This window comes from Rhinoraja longicauda, chromosome 7 (assembly GCF_053455715.1).
Source record: "Rhinoraja longicauda isolate Sanriku21f chromosome 7, sRhiLon1.1, whole genome shotgun sequence".
NCBI classification, from domain to species: Eukaryota; Metazoa; Chordata; class Chondrichthyes; order Rajiformes; family Arhynchobatidae; genus Rhinoraja; species Rhinoraja longicauda.
Genome location: NC_135959.1, coordinates 20,595,655 through 20,612,226, shown reverse-complemented (window position 1 = coordinate 20,612,226; position 16,572 = coordinate 20,595,655). Strand labels below are relative to the sequence as shown.

The following is a 16,572-nucleotide window of genomic DNA, read 5'->3' as shown; positions in this document are numbered from 1 at the left end:
GGATGGCATCGAGTTCGTAGTCATCGATGGTGATGACAGGCGGTACCTCTGTATCCTGTCCCAGGACGTTCGTCTTCTTCAGCCTGATGGTCACCCAAAAGTCCTTGCAAGCCCGATAGAAGCGGTCCATCAATGACTGTAGTTCCTGCTGGGTGTGGGACACAACTGCTGCGTCATCGGCGAACAACATGTCTCTCATGAGAACTTCACGTTTCCAATGGTCTTGCAATTGCAAGAGATTAGGGGAGGTAAGGACATGGAGGAATTTCAACTCAAAAAGCGAGAACATTAAATGTGAGATGATGTCAGATTAGGAGGCGGTGTTAGTCAGCGATGATGAGGATGCCTTGTGAAGGGATCGAGGTGCAAGTTAGGATAAAGGCAGTGGGGTTTTGGATGAGCTCAGTTATGTTTAGTTTACAGTGGTACAGTGAACAGCTTTTGTTGCGTGCTATTCAGCAGAAAGACAATACATGATTACAATCAAGTCATTTATAGTGTATAGATACATGATAAAGGAATAACGTTTAGTGCAAGCTAAAGCCAGCAAAGTCTGATCAAGGATAGCCCGAGGGTCACCAAAGAGGTAGTTAGAGGTAGTTCAGCACTGCTCTCCGGTTGTGGTACCTGCACGAGATAACCCAGCTGTTGGCGGTTGTGCAGTAGAAAACAGAAACAGAAACAGAGAGGATGATTCAGTTGCCTGATAACAACTGGGAAGAAACTGTCCCCGAATCTGGACGTTTGCGTTTTCACACTTCTATACCTTTTACCTGTTGGGAGAGGGGAGAAGGGGGAGTGGGTAGGGTGCGACATACTTGATTATGCTGCTGGCCTTGCCAAGGCAGCGTGAGGTATAAATGGAGTCAAGCTGTGATGCATCCTGATAAAATGCTTTTAAAATGCTTAGAAGTTGGTGAGAGTTGTAGGGGACATGCCGAACTTCCGAAGCTTACAGTTTACAGTTTTCAAGTTTACAGAGAGTGGAAGGTGCAGGATGTTCCATATGAAAGAACCTACCTGATGGCATTTTTTCCTTCCTGTGGTTTGTGGGTAATATCCTTCAACTGAAAAAATAACAAAAAGAGATCAGTGTATATCACAATTGGTCTTTACTTCACCCTTACTAGACACACAGAAGCTCACTCACCAATACGGCATCTAGATTGGGCAAGTCTGTTACCAAGAGTGTGTGGCGAGTTGCATTGGAAAGATGAGTTTGAATATCTTTGTTCAGTTTGCCATCGTAAACATTAATAGATTCCAGAGCAGTTGTTGGGACAGTGATATAGTCAGTTGCCTGAAAACGATGGGATACAGTGTTGCATCAACAACAAGAAACAATCATTTGCAAGACGTAGGCTTGTTTATGGTATTAGCATGACCACCATGAAAGCATCGAATCACCTGCCTTCGACATTCAATGGCATTATCATCAGCGAGCTTCCCACTGTCTCCATCCTGCAGGTCACAATTGACCAGAAACTTAACCTGGACAGTAAAACAACACTGTAAAGTCTACTAGTGTAGGAAGGAACTGCAGATGCTGGTTTAAATTGAAGGTAGACACAAAATGCTGGAGTAACTCAGTGGGACAGGCAGCATCTCTGGCAAGGGAATGGGTGATGTTTTAGAAACATAGAAACATAGAAAATAGGTGCAGGAGTAGGCCATTCGGCCTTTCGAGCCTGCACCGACCGCCATTCAATATGATCATGGCTGATCATCCAATTCAGTATCCCGTACCTGCCTTCTCTCCATACCCCCTGATCCCTTTAGCCACAAGGGCCACATCTAACTCCCTCTTAAATATAGCCAATGAACTGGCCTCAACTACCTTCTGTGGCAGAGAATTCCAAAGATTCACCACTCTCTGTGTGAAAAAAAACTTTCTCATCTCGGTCCTAAAAGACTTCCCCCTTATCCTTAAACTGTGACCCCTTGTTCTGGACTTCCCCAACATCGGGAACAATCTTCCTGCATCTAGCCTGTCCAACCCCTTAAGGATTTTGTAAGTTTCTATAAGATCCCCCCTCAATCTTGTTTTGGGCCAGGACCCTTCAGACTGATGTCAGGGCAGTAGGTGGTACATAGATAAGGAAGTGCATAGATGAGGAAGTGTAAGGTTTGAAAACAGGACAAAGGGAATGGAGATCAAGGAAAATCTAGAATAGATCATTCTATTCTACTGTAGCTACTAGTACAAGGGTCAGAGGCTGGGGATGCTTCAGATGGTTCAGTGGATAGTTCAACTCCTGCTACCTTAAAGCTCTTTACACCATCCACAAGGCACATGTAGGTTGTGCAAAGAAATGCTCTCCACCTTTCTGAGTGACATTTGAGAAGGTTAACTCTTTCCAAGAAAAATCCGCAGACTTGACCGGCATCCCAACCATCAGATTAAACATTCATTCCCTCCACCATGAGAGATACCATGACTGCTGTGTGTACCATCTACAATGTGTACCCAGACCACGCTGACAGTACCTTCCAAACCCATTACTTCTATCAGCAAGAAGGACAAGGCCAGTCGGTGCAGGGGAACACCATGCTGAGGCTTTATAAGGCGCTGGTCAGACCGCATTTGGAATATTGTGAGCAATTTTGGGCACCATATCTGAGGAAGGATGTGCTGGCTCTGGAGAGGGTCCAGAGGAGATTACAAGAATGATTCCAGGAATGAGTATGTTAACCTATGATGAGCGTTTGTCGGCACTGGGCCTGTACTCGCTGGAGTTCAGAAGTATGAGGGGGGACCTCACTGAAACACACAGAATAGTGAAAGGCTTGGCTAGAGTGGATGTGGATAGGATGATACCACTAGTGGAAGAGTCTAGGACTAGAGGCCATAGCCTTAGAATGAAAGGACATTCTTTTAGGAAGGAGATGAGGAGAAATGTATTTAGTCAGAGGGTGGTGGAAATCTTTGCCACCGAAGGTTGTGGAGGCCAAGTCAGCGGATATTTTTAAAGGTAGATTTTTTATTAGTACAGGTGTCAGAGGTTATGGGGAGAAGGCAGGAGATTGGGGTTAGGAGGGAGAGATAGATCATCCACGATTGAATGGCAGAGTAGACTTGATGGGCCGAATGGCCTAATTCTAATCCTATCATATGGCCACTTACCACTTGGAGGCTCCTTCCCCCCCCCCCCCACCTAAGTTATATACCATCCTGAGTTGGAAATATGTTGCTGAATTATTCCAACGTTTTGTGTTCTGTGCAAGATTCCAGCACCTGGCTTTCCTCGTGTCTCTTAAAATGTAGAACAGGGAGTGGACCACACTGTCCCTCAAGCAGAGGAGCTCATTGGAGAGCTGACATCAGCACGATGGCAGGATCGCTTATGTATAATTATCCTCAAACTGGAGGAATTTAGGAGGAACTAGACCAAGTGGACCCGTTGGGCCCAAACCTCTCATGCATTAGTGCAGCACCCTCTCCTCCCCCCTCCCCTCTCCCTTCTCCCCCCTTCCCTCCCTCCCCTCCCCATCCCAACTCCCTCCTCCCTCCTCCTCCTCTCCCCCTTCCTCCCTTCCCCCCCCCCCCCCTTCCCCCTCCCTCCCTCCATCCCCCCTCCCTCCCTAGGAGATAGATTTAAACTTTAAAGTGTGAATAACTTTAAATATATAACACCGATTTCAATGAAACTTGTTCCATTAGCACCGAAAGGACGACGGTGAGTAAGGTGGGCCTAAAATTATCACGCTATCGTGTACTATTTTGGCTGTAGTTCAGGAACAAACAAACAAACAAACAAGAGTTTTAGTATATAGATGCTGATGGAATATGGTGCCTTCACAATGGGCTCAGTGGGAGGGGCTGCCTTGTGCAAGATGTCAGAGGGATGGTCAGAATAGTCATTGATACTACTTACCTCTGATGGCTGCACAATGTAAGACTGGGATAATTCTTTCAGGGTTACATTGATTCCTGTTTTACCAATGTTTAAAATCTTAATTTGGCTTTGGTCACCAACAGGAAATTCAGGAAGAGTTTGCTAAAAGGAAAAGAAGCAAGATATAGTTAGGATCACCCAGTGCTATTTTAATTGCTAATGCATCATAGAGTTGGAAAATAAACAGGCCATCCCATTGACTATGACCCATTTTTATACTAATCCTACCCTAACCCATTTTGGTCTGCTCACATTTCAAACATCTCTCCCAAGATTCTATGACTCTCCTATCCATTAGGGGCAATTTACAGCTACCAATTAACAGTCCAAACCACAGATCTTCGGGATGTGGGTGAAAACCAGAGCACCCGGAAATAAAACCTGTGTGGTCACAGGTAGAACATGCAAACTCCACACAGAAAGCACTAGAGGCTGGGATTGAACCTGGTTTACTGGAGCTGGGAGGCAATAGCTCGATTAGCCATGGCCACTGTGCCAGCCTGAGAGGGCACGTTTACACTGAAGAAAGACACAAAGTGCTGGAATAACTCAACGGGTCAGGCAGCATCGCTGGAGGACATGGATGGATAGTGGATGTTTCGGTTCAGGTCCCTTCGTCAACAAAAAAAAGACAAAAAGTGCTGGAGTCACTCAGCCAGCACCACTATTGACTCAGTAAGTAGACAGAGCATCTTATTTCTTTAAATCAGTCTGTAAATTATCTCTTGAGTTCACTCCTGGCAGTGCAGTGGAAATTGTACAGTAATTCCAGCCGAATGGAGAGATGGAACATTAACATCAGGCTTCTGTGGGAGATTTAGGGTGAGCTTCTGGAGAACTGCCTTTGAATTACTCCAGGGCTTTAGGAGAGGAACATCAGTGTCTTGTGGGAACATCTTCCCATAAAAGCATCTAATGCTGGACTCATGTAGCATCTGCAGTGGGAGTAGCAGAGACAAAGTTACAGTTTGATGGCCGTTAATCAGAACAGGAGGAAGCTAATGGTACCTTTAAGATGTGGAGAAAGAGGGAAGGGCGTTAGGGACTGAATGTGGTGCTGGCTGGTGGGAGGTTGTGGAGATGTCAGAGTTTGGGAATAAAAAAAGGCAGGTCATAGATACATGGATACATAGACAAGTAGGCCATTCGGCCCTTCGAACCAGCACCGCCATTCAATGTGATCATGGCTGATCATCCACAATCAGTACCCTGTTCCTGCCTTCTCCCCATACCACTTGATTCCACTAGCCCTAAGAACTCTATCTAACTCTTGAATGCATCCAGTGAATTGGCCTCCACTGCCTTCTGAGGCGGAGAATTCCACAAATTCACAACTCTCTGGCAGAAAAGGTTTTTCCTCATCTCAGTTCTAAATGGCCTACCCCTTATTCTTAAACGGTGGCCCCTGGTTTTGGACTCCCCCAACATCGGGAACATGTTTCCTACATCTAACATGTCCAATCCCTTAATAATTTTATATGTTTCTATAAGATCCCCTCTCATCCTTCTAAATTCCAGTGAATACAAGCCCAGTCGCTCCATTCTTTCATCATACGACAGTCCCGCCATCCCGGGATTTAACCTGGCGAACCTACGCTGCACTCCCTCAATAGCAGGAATGTCCTTCCTCAAATTAGGAGATCAAAACTATACACAATACTCCAGGTGTGGTCTCACCAGGGCCATGTACAGCTGTAGAAGGACCTCTTTGCTCCTATACTCAACTCCTCTCGTTATTAAGGCCAACATGCCATTAGCTTTCTTCACTGCCTGTTGTACCTGCATGCTTACTTTCAGTGACTGATGTACAAGGACACCAGGTCTCATTGTACTTCCACTTTTCCTAACCTGACACCATTCAGATAATAATCTGCCTTCCTGTTCTTGCCATCAAAGTGGATAACCTCACATTTATCCATATTATACTGCATCTGCCATGCATCTGCCCACTTACCCAACCTGTCCAAGTCACCCTGCATCCTCAAAGCATCCTCTTCGCAGTTCACACTGCCACCCAGCTTTGAATCATCTGCAAATTTGCTAATGTTACTTTTAATTCCTTCATCTAAATCAAGAATGTATATTGTAAATAGCTGCGGTCCCGGCACTGAGCCTTGCAGCACTCCACTAGTCACTGCCTGCCATTCTGAAAGGGACCCGTTAATCCCTATTCTTTTTATCCTGTCTGCCAACCAATTTTCTATCCATGTCAATACCCTACCCCCAATACCACGTGCTCTAATTTTGCCCACTAATCTCCTGTGTTGTACCTTATCAAAGGCTTTCTGAAGGACCAGGTACACTACATCCACTGGCTCTCCCTTATCCATTTTACTTGTCACATCCTCAAAAAATTCCAGAAGATTAGTCAAGTTTTTGAGGATGTGATTTCCCCTTCATAAATCCATGCTGACTTGGACCGATCCTGTTACTGCTATCCAAATACGTCGCTATTACATCTTTAATAATCAACTCCAGCATCTTCCCCACTACCGATGTTAGGCTAACTGGTCTATAATTCCCTGATTTTCTCTCCCTCCTTTCTTAAAAAGTGGGATAACATTAGCTACCCTCCAATCCACAGGAACTGATCCAGAATCTATAGAACATTGGAAAATGATCATCAATGCATCCACGATTTCTAGAGGACCTCTTTGAGTAGGAAGGTTGGACAGGAAGGAATTTCAGGTAGGAAGGAATTTCTGCTGTTGAAGTGTTACGAGTCTTTTGGATAGCGGAGTCAGGGGGTATGGGGAGAAAGCAGGAACGGGGTACTGATTGAGAATGATCAGCCATGATCACATTGAATGGCGGTGCTGGCTCGAAGGGCCGAATGGCCTACTCCTGCACCTATTGTCTATTGTCTATTGAGTACCCTGGGATGCAGACCATCAGGCCTTGGGGATTTATCAGCCTTCAGTCCCATCAGTTTACCCTTCACCATTTCCTGACTAATGTGAATTTCCTTCAGTTCCTCCGTCACCCTAGGTCTGTCCCCTAGTACATCTGGGAGATTGTGTCTTCCTTAATGAAGATAGAACCAAAGTACCTCTTCAACTCGTTCGCCATTTCCTTGTTCCCCATAATAAATTCATCTGTCTCTGTCTTCAAGGAACCCACATTTGTCTTAACTATTTTTTTTCCTTTTCACATACCCAAAGAAGCTTTTTCTATCCTCATTTATATTCTTGGCTAGCTTACCTTCGTACTTCATCTTTTCTCCCTGTATTGCCTTTTTAGTTACCTTCTGTTGATCTTTAAAAGTTCCCCAGGTCAGATGGAGAAGTAAATAGAAGACAAATAACTCTAAGAAATTATCAACAGAAAAGGGAACAAATTGCTTGGAAAAGTGAAAGAATCCCAATGTAAGTGGGATTCCTTCAGCTGCTCCGGTTTCCTCCCACATCCCAAAGACATGTGGGTTGGTAGATTAACTGGGGTAGAATCTGAGGGGAGTTGATGATAATGTGTGGAAAATGCAAAGGAAGGCATTATTGCAGGATGAATGCTTGTTGGTCAGTGCGGACCCAGTGGGTGTGTTTCCCTGCTGTATATCTCTACGACTCCAGGACAAAGGCTGGAGCTGCTGATTATCTGAAATAATTGTATTGAATGTCAACTCCAGAAGGCTACAAGGACAGGTCTCATCAGATGAACCAGCACTTTAACGGTTCCATGTTCTGGAAGCTGCCGTTCTAATTCATATGACACTTTACTCACATCGATTTGAATTTGCACCAAAGCAGCAGCAATGAAGGCCATTGCTGCAAGGAACATCCCGACTGTCATCCTTCTCAGCGGTCTACAAGCACAATAAAAGTCCACTTAGGAAATGATACATGGAGCATCCAGCATAGACACAGGTCATTTGGCCCATCAGGACTCCGCCTCATTTCCTACGTTAAAATAGTGGGAAATAGTTTACAAAATTAGGGCACATGGTATTGGGGGTAGGGTACTGACATGGATAGAAAATTGGTTGACAGACAGAAAGCAAAGAGTGGGGATAAATGGGTCCCTTTCGGAATGGGAGGCAGTGACCAGTGGGGTACCGCAAGGTTCGGTGCTGGGACCCCAGCTATTTACGATATACATTAATGACTTAGACGAAGGGATTAAAAGTACCATTAGCAAATTTGCAGATGATACTAAGCTGAGGGGTAGTGTGAATTGTGAGGAAGATGCAATAAGGCTGCAGGGTGACTTGGACAGGTTGTGTGAGTGGGCGGATACATGGCAGATGCAGTTTAATGTAGATAAGTGTGAGGTTATTCACTTTGGAAGTAAGAATAGAAAGGCAGATTATTATCTGAATGGTGTCAAGTTAGGAGGAGGGGGAGTTCAACGAGATCTCGGTGTCCTAGTGCATCAGTCAATGAAAGGAAGCATGCAGGTACAGCAGGCAGTGAAGAAAGCCAATGGAATGTTGGCCTTCATAACAAGAGGAGTTGAGTATAGGAGCAAAGAGGTCCTTCTACAGTTGTACCGGGCCCTGGTGAGACCGCACCTGGAGTACTGTGTGCAGTTTTGGTCTCCAAATTTGAGGAAGGATATTCTTGCTATGGAGGGCGTGCAGCCTAGGTTCACTAGGTTAATTCCCGGAATGGCGGGACTGTCGTATGTTGAAAGGCTGGAGCGATTGGGCTTGTATACACTGGAATTTAGAAGGATGAGGGGGGATCTTATTGAAACATATAAGATAATTAGGGGATTGGACACATTAGAGGCAGGAAACATGTTCCCAATGTTGGGGGAGTCCAGAACAAGGGGCCACAGTTTAAGAATAAGGGGTAGGCCATTTGGAACGGAGATGAGGAAGAACTTTTTCAGTCAGAGAGTGGTGAAGGTGTGGAATTCTTTGCCTCAGAAGGCAGTGGAGGCCAGTTCGTTGGATGCTTTCAAGAGAGAGCTGGATAGAGCTCTTAAGGATAGCGGAGTGAGGGGGTATGGGGAGAAGGCAGGAACGGGGTACTGATTGAGAGTGATCAGCCATGATCGCATTGAATGGCGGTGCTGGCTCGAAGGGCTGAATGGCCTACTCCTGCACCTATTGTCTATTGTCTATTGTCTAAATGGGAATTAACCATGAACTCTTCCATGGTGTCCTGCAACATGCAAACAGGCCCTTCGGCCAATGTCGACCATTTGTACTAATCACATTTTTTATTTTCCTCACCTCTCCCCAGATTCAACCCGTCACCTGCACACTCGGGATAATTTGCAGTGGCCAATTTATCAACCAACCCGTACATCTTTGGGATGTGGAAGGATACTGGAGCACCTGGGGAAACTCACAGGGAGTGCAAGTTCCACACAGACAGTACCCAAGCTCAGGATTGAACCAGGGTCAATCTGTGAGACAGGAGCTCTACTAACTGCGTTATTTTTCCACCGTTATTGAAATGTGCAGTCTTCCAAGGGCCGTGACGAGATAAATGCTAAAGTTGTCTCATGAACCCTCATGGAGGACTCTTGAACGTGGAGACATAGTTTCAGAATAAAGGAGTCATCTGTAGGTAGACAAAGGTAGGAAGGAATTTCTGCTGTTGAAGTGTTACGAGTCTTTTGGATTCTCTATCCCTGAGAGCTGGGGAGAGAGAAAAACTGAATATATTCAAGGCTGACTTAGGTGTTTGGTTTTCAGGCAAAACTTGTTTGACTATCAGAGGTAAATAAATGAACAAAGTTGAGAGAGGCAAAGGTGGGGAGAGACACAGGACGTTTGAGAGGGAACTAATGGATCTGGCACCAGGCACACAGTGAGCCAAACAGGAACACAACATCTTCAATATTCATGATGTAGGTGTATTACATATCCCTCTAGAATGGCACCGCTATATGGAGATGCACTGGAGAGAGTGCCGAGCAGATTCACCAGGATATTGCCTGGAGTGGAAGATGTTATTGTTGGGGAGAGATTGAATAGGCTAGACATGTGTTCCTTAGAGCAAAGAAAGTTGAGGGATGGCCTGATAGGTGGCCATATGAGATCACGAGGGGCCCAGACAGCGTGGGAAGGCAAAATCATTATCCTATTATAGAAGGATAACAAGAAGGCATGGGTTTTAGGATAAGAAGAATGAGATTTAAAGGGGATCCGAGGGATGGGTGGTTTTTTTTTACGCAGAGAGTGGCTGATATCTGGAGCGTACTTCCAGAAGAGGTGGTTGTATAAGAAACAATCACAATGTTTAAGAGGTTTTTAGACAGATGCTTGAATTGCCAAGACATGAAGAATTCAGACTTTAAAATTATATTTCTGTGCATACTCCCAAGCAGGCATCATTATCCCAGGGAGATTAAAAGGAGGAGGACAAGAGGAGAAATCTGGGGTTCTCGGAGTGCAGGAGAGATGTTTTGAGCCGCAGATGGATATTGGACTCAGAAACTGGCAATAATCAGCAGGTAAGGCTGCATCTATAAAAGGAAAAACGTAATTGAGGTTTCAGGTCGACGGTCAGATGTTTGAAGGAAGCTAAACTTAAAGATGCAGTCATTGTAGTGAATAATGAACGCACAATCTAAAAGGAACAGGAGAAGTTCAATGATACATGATGTGATGGAGCAGAGTGAAGGATGGATATAAAGGATTTAGTGACGAGCCTAAGAAGAGTCCTAGATATGAGAAAATGGATGATTATTAATAATCATCAGGAAAGAGGGATAAAAGACAGTAAATGCTGGAACTGTGATATTGAAAGGCAATAACGGTTGATTATTAGAAATAGTTGAATTCAGTGTTGAGTTCTGAAGGATGGAAGGAGGAAGATGAGGTCCAGTTCCTTAAGCTTATTTTGGAGCAGTGCAACAATTGAAGACAGAGGGCTCGGGTGAGAATCACTTGAAGCCAGGATTACCGTGATAACTCCATCAAGCTCTACTGCAAGGGGACCACCAGTCTGATTTCCATCTTCAGCATCCACCATCATTCATTCCCATGCCCTACAGCCTGTTAAAATACATCCACAAATGACCCCAGAATCCTGATCTAAACCAGCCAGGTGTGTCACCTGTCATACTTACGTAAAGTTTAACTTGCACCTAGCAATCAAGGGGTAGACAACTGTGTCAACAAGTGGAACCAAAATCAAAATCAGGATTGGGTTCACCGTCTGGATAAAAACCAGGACAAAAATCAGTTAGATTCTGGTTTAGTTATAGAGAATGACTGTTACACACAAAACTCACCTCGAGACTTGAAACATGCTTACCTGCATCTGGTCAGGCTGGATGTCAAGGCCTCCCTAAAGACAGGTGAACATTTATTGATAACCATCAGTCCAGTTTAAAAAAAAAGGCATTGTATTGTAAAATATTGTGAAATTGTTTATTAATATACTTATTAATATCCTTACAAAATTTCCATTCATTGTAATAGCTTGCAAAGTCCATCTCGAACCCTGTAGAAACAAGAATGGGTATTGAGAGGCTCTAGTTTCATAACATGTTTGGAGGTTATAATTGTAAAAATAATCAATAAAATATCCAGTCAGGAACTTATGAGAAACCCCTTTCCCCAGAGGATTGGGAGCTAGAGAGTGGTGAGTCTGTGGAATTCTCTGCCACAGAAGGTAGTTGAGGCCAGTTCATTGGCTATATTTAAGAGGGAGTTAGATGTGGCCCTTTTTGCTAAAGGGATCAGGGGGTATGGAGAGAAGGCAGGTACAGGCTACTGAGCTGAATGATCAGCCATGATCATATTGAATGGCAGTGCAGGCTCGAAGGGCCGAATGGCCTACTCCTGCACCTATTTTCTATGTTTCTAGAGGGACTCACACCCACTGAGAGCGGTTGAAATGAAGAGCAGGAATGGGTTTCTGGAAGGGACATGAAGACATGATGGATGAAATGAAAAGGGACAGCAAGTCTTTGGAGTTTTATGGAGTTTATATCACTGCCTATATTTTATACAGAGATCAACAGATTTTTTGATAATAGGAGAATCTGGGGAAATGAGATCAGTATAGGTAATAATAGGTAATAATTATAGGTAAAGATGACCTGTGGTCATATTTAAAGGCTTTGTCGGCATAAAGAGCTAAATGGCCTTTGTGATCCTATTTGATCTATCCACTTTGTACTTTACTTAAAATACGAATGCCTTACCTGCTGGTCAAACAAAGCCCAGAACATGGGAAGAGGGATATACAGGAAGAGAACTTTCAGCACCATCTTGATTTGAGTAATCAAATGTTCCTAAACCAGTTGATAAAAGAGAAGAGACAATGAGAAGGCAGAAAATAGTTTCCCACACCCATTCTGCACAGCTGGAAACATAATGTGAATGGACATTGCCCATTGGACTTGCTGATATCAATGCCAGCAGCAACAGTTGGTGCTCAGCACAGAACAAGCCAAGTCCATCTGAGTCCATCCTGCAATTCCCATGCATTGTTGAAAGTAGGAACGTACAAACAGGAAGAAGGCCTTTCGTCCCCTCAAGTCTTTCCCAGAATGATACTAGCCAGAGTCAGAACCATGAAATCCTGCAGCAACGGAGGAGGCTCTTTGTCCCATCGAGTTGACGGCAACCATTAAGCAACATTTGTACATTGATCCCTTTTACTTCTCACATTCCCATCAATTCTCCCCCAGATTCTACCACTCACCTTTGCATTAGCTGCAATTCAAAGCATTCAATAAACTTAGTAGCATGCAAATCTCAGGGATGTGGAAGGAAGCCAGAGTTTCTGGAAGAAATCTACGCATTCCCAGGGAGTACGTGCAAACTCCACACAGACAGCACCCGAGGTCAGAGTAGAATATGGGTCACTAGGGATGCAAGGCAGCAGTTCTACCAGATGCACCACTGTCCCACCCATCTATACCCTTACGCTACCAACCCATCCCATTCTCCCTTGTGTGAACAAAAATCTATCTCCTTTCAGCCCATACATTGACCCATATTGATTGTTGTTGAATCAAACGCTGCCCATCTTTTACCTGTAGAGTCAGGGTTTGGACAAGGTCAGGTGCAACAATAGCAGGTCTCACCCAACCCCACTCCCAAAATGATCCAATAAAAGTTTTGATCATTCTCTCCAAAATATTAAGGGACTGGCACTGCTTCTCCTGAAACTGGAACATTTTAATTCCTGTGAGACCCTCGTCTCACTGTTACCATCTGGCAGGAGGTGCAGAAACCTGAAGTCCCACACCACCAGGTTCAGTAACACTACTTCCCTACAACCATCAGGTTCTTGAACCGACCCGCACAACCATTATCCCACCTCAGTACATAACACTACAGGCCAACGCTTACATTACCATGGACTTGGCTTTCTAATTATGTTTTGCACTAATGTCTTGTTTTTTTTTTCTTACACGTGGTCTTTTTATATTTACTGGCTTGCAGAATTTATGTATAACTTGTGCATGATTTATTTATAATTGATGTTTTTGTGTGTGGTCTATTTGCCCGTGATTCAGCTGCAAGCAAGATTTTCATTGTATTTGTACCTCAACATACTTGTGCATATGACAATAAACACCATTGGACTTGAGCAGTTCCCTGATTCCACTCCTGTTACACCAGATCTCAGTTTTGGACTCTGATCCACAGTCCGAGATTCGTAATCTGCGGCATTAGCTTTGGGTGGGAAGTTGGAAATATAACTGGGTCATTTTCGGAAGGATGCCAAGGCCTGAGCAGAATATGGAGAAGGTTTACTGTACAGGCTCCATCGATGAGGTAGCTCAGCTCTCTGGAGAGACAGTGAAAGCTGGAGTTATTCTTACTGCAGAGAACGTTAGCGGGAGGTTTAATTGGTCTTGATTGATGGATCTTACAAGGCAAACTGGCAGTGGGATGAGTTCAAGTAGGCATAGATTTTACATAATTATAATCTCAAGCACAATATTTGAAAGAGGGTGGAAGGAGATATAATTACAGCTTTAAAAACGGAATTGTGTAAATACTTGGAAAAGGAACAACCTCCTCGCTGTGGGAGAAGAGTAGAACATTTGGGACTAATGAGGGGCTCTTTCAAAGGGTTTTCATGGACATGATGGGTCAAAGGGAGAGGGAGATGTTAGGGAGCTATGGGAGAGGTTTGAGCAGGCTAGGACTCTATTCCTTGGAGCACAGGAAGATAAAGGGCAATCTTATAGAGGTGTACAAAATTATGAGAAGAATAGATCGAGTAGACGCACAGAGTCTCCTCCCCAGAGTAGGGGAATCAAGATACAGAGGACATAGCTTTAAGGTGAGAGAGGAAAGATTTAATAGGAACCCGAGGGATTACTTTTTCACGCAGAGGGTGGTGGGTGTATAGAACAAGCTGCTGGAGGAGGTACTTGAGGCAGGTGGTATCACAACATTTAAGAAACATTTGGACAGGGACATGGACAGGAAAGGATTAGAAGGATGTGGGCCAAATGGAGGCAGGTGGGAGTAGTCTAGATGGGATATGTTGGTCGTTGTGGGCAAAATGGGCCGAAGGGCCTGTTTCCACACTGTATGACTAAATAGTCTTGTTTGTAGTGAAATTCCATAATTAGAAACAAATATGGAGTTCTTTCCAACAACAACTTACATCATATCGCTCTGAAGCCCAATCCATAAAATGTTTTCGTTTGGGGTACTGCTTGCTGCGATGCCTGAATCTGTTTCTGATTGCAAACTGTCGGAGATAAAAAAACATTCACTTTGAAATACTATTAACAAGGGTCAACAAAAGGTTTAATAAAAGTATGTCATGGAAATCCTCAGGAACGTATGGAGCACAGAATGGAGCACATCCATCATGAATACCATTTTTTATTCTCCGCACATTCTCATCAATTTCCCCCTGATTAAAATGCTTGCAATGATTTTAATCATGCAGGAACCTAGAAAGAAGGAGTATGCTATTTGGACCCTTGCATCTGTTCCTCAACTTAGAGTGTTCATGAGCTCAGCTCCATTCCTGCCCAATCCCCATATCCTGAGATTTCTTTAATTTCCTCAAAATCATCAACCTGTACTTTGAATATACCAGCAACTGACCCTCGACTGAGCTCTTCGGTGCAGCATTCAAAAGATTCGCCACTCTCTGACCGAAGAAATTTCTTCCCATCTCTGTCCTGATTTCTGGGCCTTTATTCTGAGACTGTGATCTCTGATTCCAGACACCTCAGTCAGGGAAACATCATCCATGGTACAGTGCATTCAGAAAGTATTCAGACCCCTTCACTTTTTCCACATTTTGTTACGTTACAGCCTTATTTTAAAATGGATTAAATTCTTTTTTTTTTATCATCAATCTACACACAATACCCCAGAATAAAGAAGCGAAAACAGGTGTTTAGAAATTTTTGCAAAGTAATTAAAAAGAAATAACTGAAATATCACATTTACATAAGTATTTAGACCCTTTGCTATGACACTCAAAATTGAGCTTTATGTTCATCCTGTTTCCATTGATTATCCTTGAGATGTTTCTACAACTTGATTGGAGTCCACCAGTGGTAAATTAAATTGATTGGACATGATTTGGAAAGGCACACACTTGTCTATATAAGGTCCCACAGTTGACAGTGCATGTCAGAACAAAAACCAAGCCATGAAGACGAAGGAATTGTCCATAGACCTCCAAGACAGGATTGTGTCGAGACACAGATCTGGGGAAGGGTATAAAACTATTTCTGCAGCACTGCAAGTCCTGAAGAGCACAGTGGCCTCCGTCATTTTTAAATGGAAGAACTTTAGAACCACCAGGACTTCATAGAGCTGGCCGACTGGCCAACCTGAGCAATCGGGGGAGAAGGGCCTTGGTCAGGGAGGTGACCAAGAACCCGATGGTCACTCTGACAGAGCTCCAGAGTTCCTCCATGGAGATGGAAGTACCTTCCAGAAGGACAACTATATCTGCAGCATTCCACCAATCAGGCCTTTATGGTAGAGTGGCCAGACGGAAGCCACTCCTCAGTAAAAGGCACATGACAGCCCACTTGGAGTTTGCCAAAAGGCACCTAAAGGACTCTCAGACCATGAGAAACAAGATTCGCTGGTCTGATGAAACCAAGATTGAACTCTTTGGCCTGAATGCCAAGCATCACGTCTGGAGGAAACCAGGCAGCGCTCATCATCTGGCCAATACCATACCTATGGTGAAGCATGGTGGTGGCAGCATCATGCTGTGGGGACATTTTTCAGTGGCAGGAACTGCGAGACTAGTCAGGATCGAGGGAAAGATGAACGAAGCAAAGTACAGAGAGATCCTTGATGAAAACCTGCTCCAGAGCAGTCTGCACCTCATACTGGGGCGGAGTTTCACTTTCCAACAGGACAACAACCCTAAGCACATAGCCAAGACAACGCAGGACTGGCTTCGTGACAATTCTGTGAATGTCCTTGAGTGACCCAGCCAGAGACCGGACTTGAACCCGATCTCTGGAGGGACCTGAAAATAGCTGTAAATCGACGCTCCCCATCCAACCTGACAGAGCTTGAGAGGATCTGCAGAAAAGAATGGAAGAAATTTCCCAAATACAGGTGTGCCAAGCTTGTAGCGTCATACCCAAGAAAACATGAGGCTATAATCGCTGCCAAAGGTGCCTCAACAAAGTACTGAGTAAAGGGTCTGAATACTTATGTAAATGTGATATTTCAGTTATTTCTTTTTAATTACTTTGCAAAAATTTCTAAACACCTGTTTTCGCTTTTTTATTATGGGGTATTGTATGTGGATTGATG

General features: G+C 44.1%; 1 protein-coding gene across 1 annotated transcript in view; it reads right to left on the bottom strand.

The window, feature by feature from the left end:
- Positions 1–16,572, bottom strand: part of LOC144595141 (solute carrier family 15 member 1-like) — a 45,166-nt gene that overhangs the window by 11,131 nt on the left and 17,463 nt on the right. The window contains exons 8-16 of the mRNA XM_078402237.1: positions 14,432–14,518; positions 12,003–12,092; positions 11,252–11,296; positions 11,108–11,140; positions 10,920–11,008; positions 7,617–7,698; positions 3,876–3,998; positions 1,151–1,300; positions 1,021–1,067 (exon numbers count right to left, since the gene is read on the bottom strand). Coding sequence (XP_078258363.1) covers positions 1,021–1,067; positions 1,151–1,300; positions 3,876–3,998; positions 7,617–7,698; positions 10,920–11,008; positions 11,108–11,140; positions 11,252–11,296; positions 12,003–12,092; positions 14,432–14,518 — 746 coding nt within the window. The remainder of the gene's footprint in view (positions 1–1,020; positions 1,068–1,150; positions 1,301–3,875; positions 3,999–7,616; positions 7,699–10,919; positions 11,009–11,107; positions 11,141–11,251; positions 11,297–12,002; positions 12,093–14,431; positions 14,519–16,572) is intronic.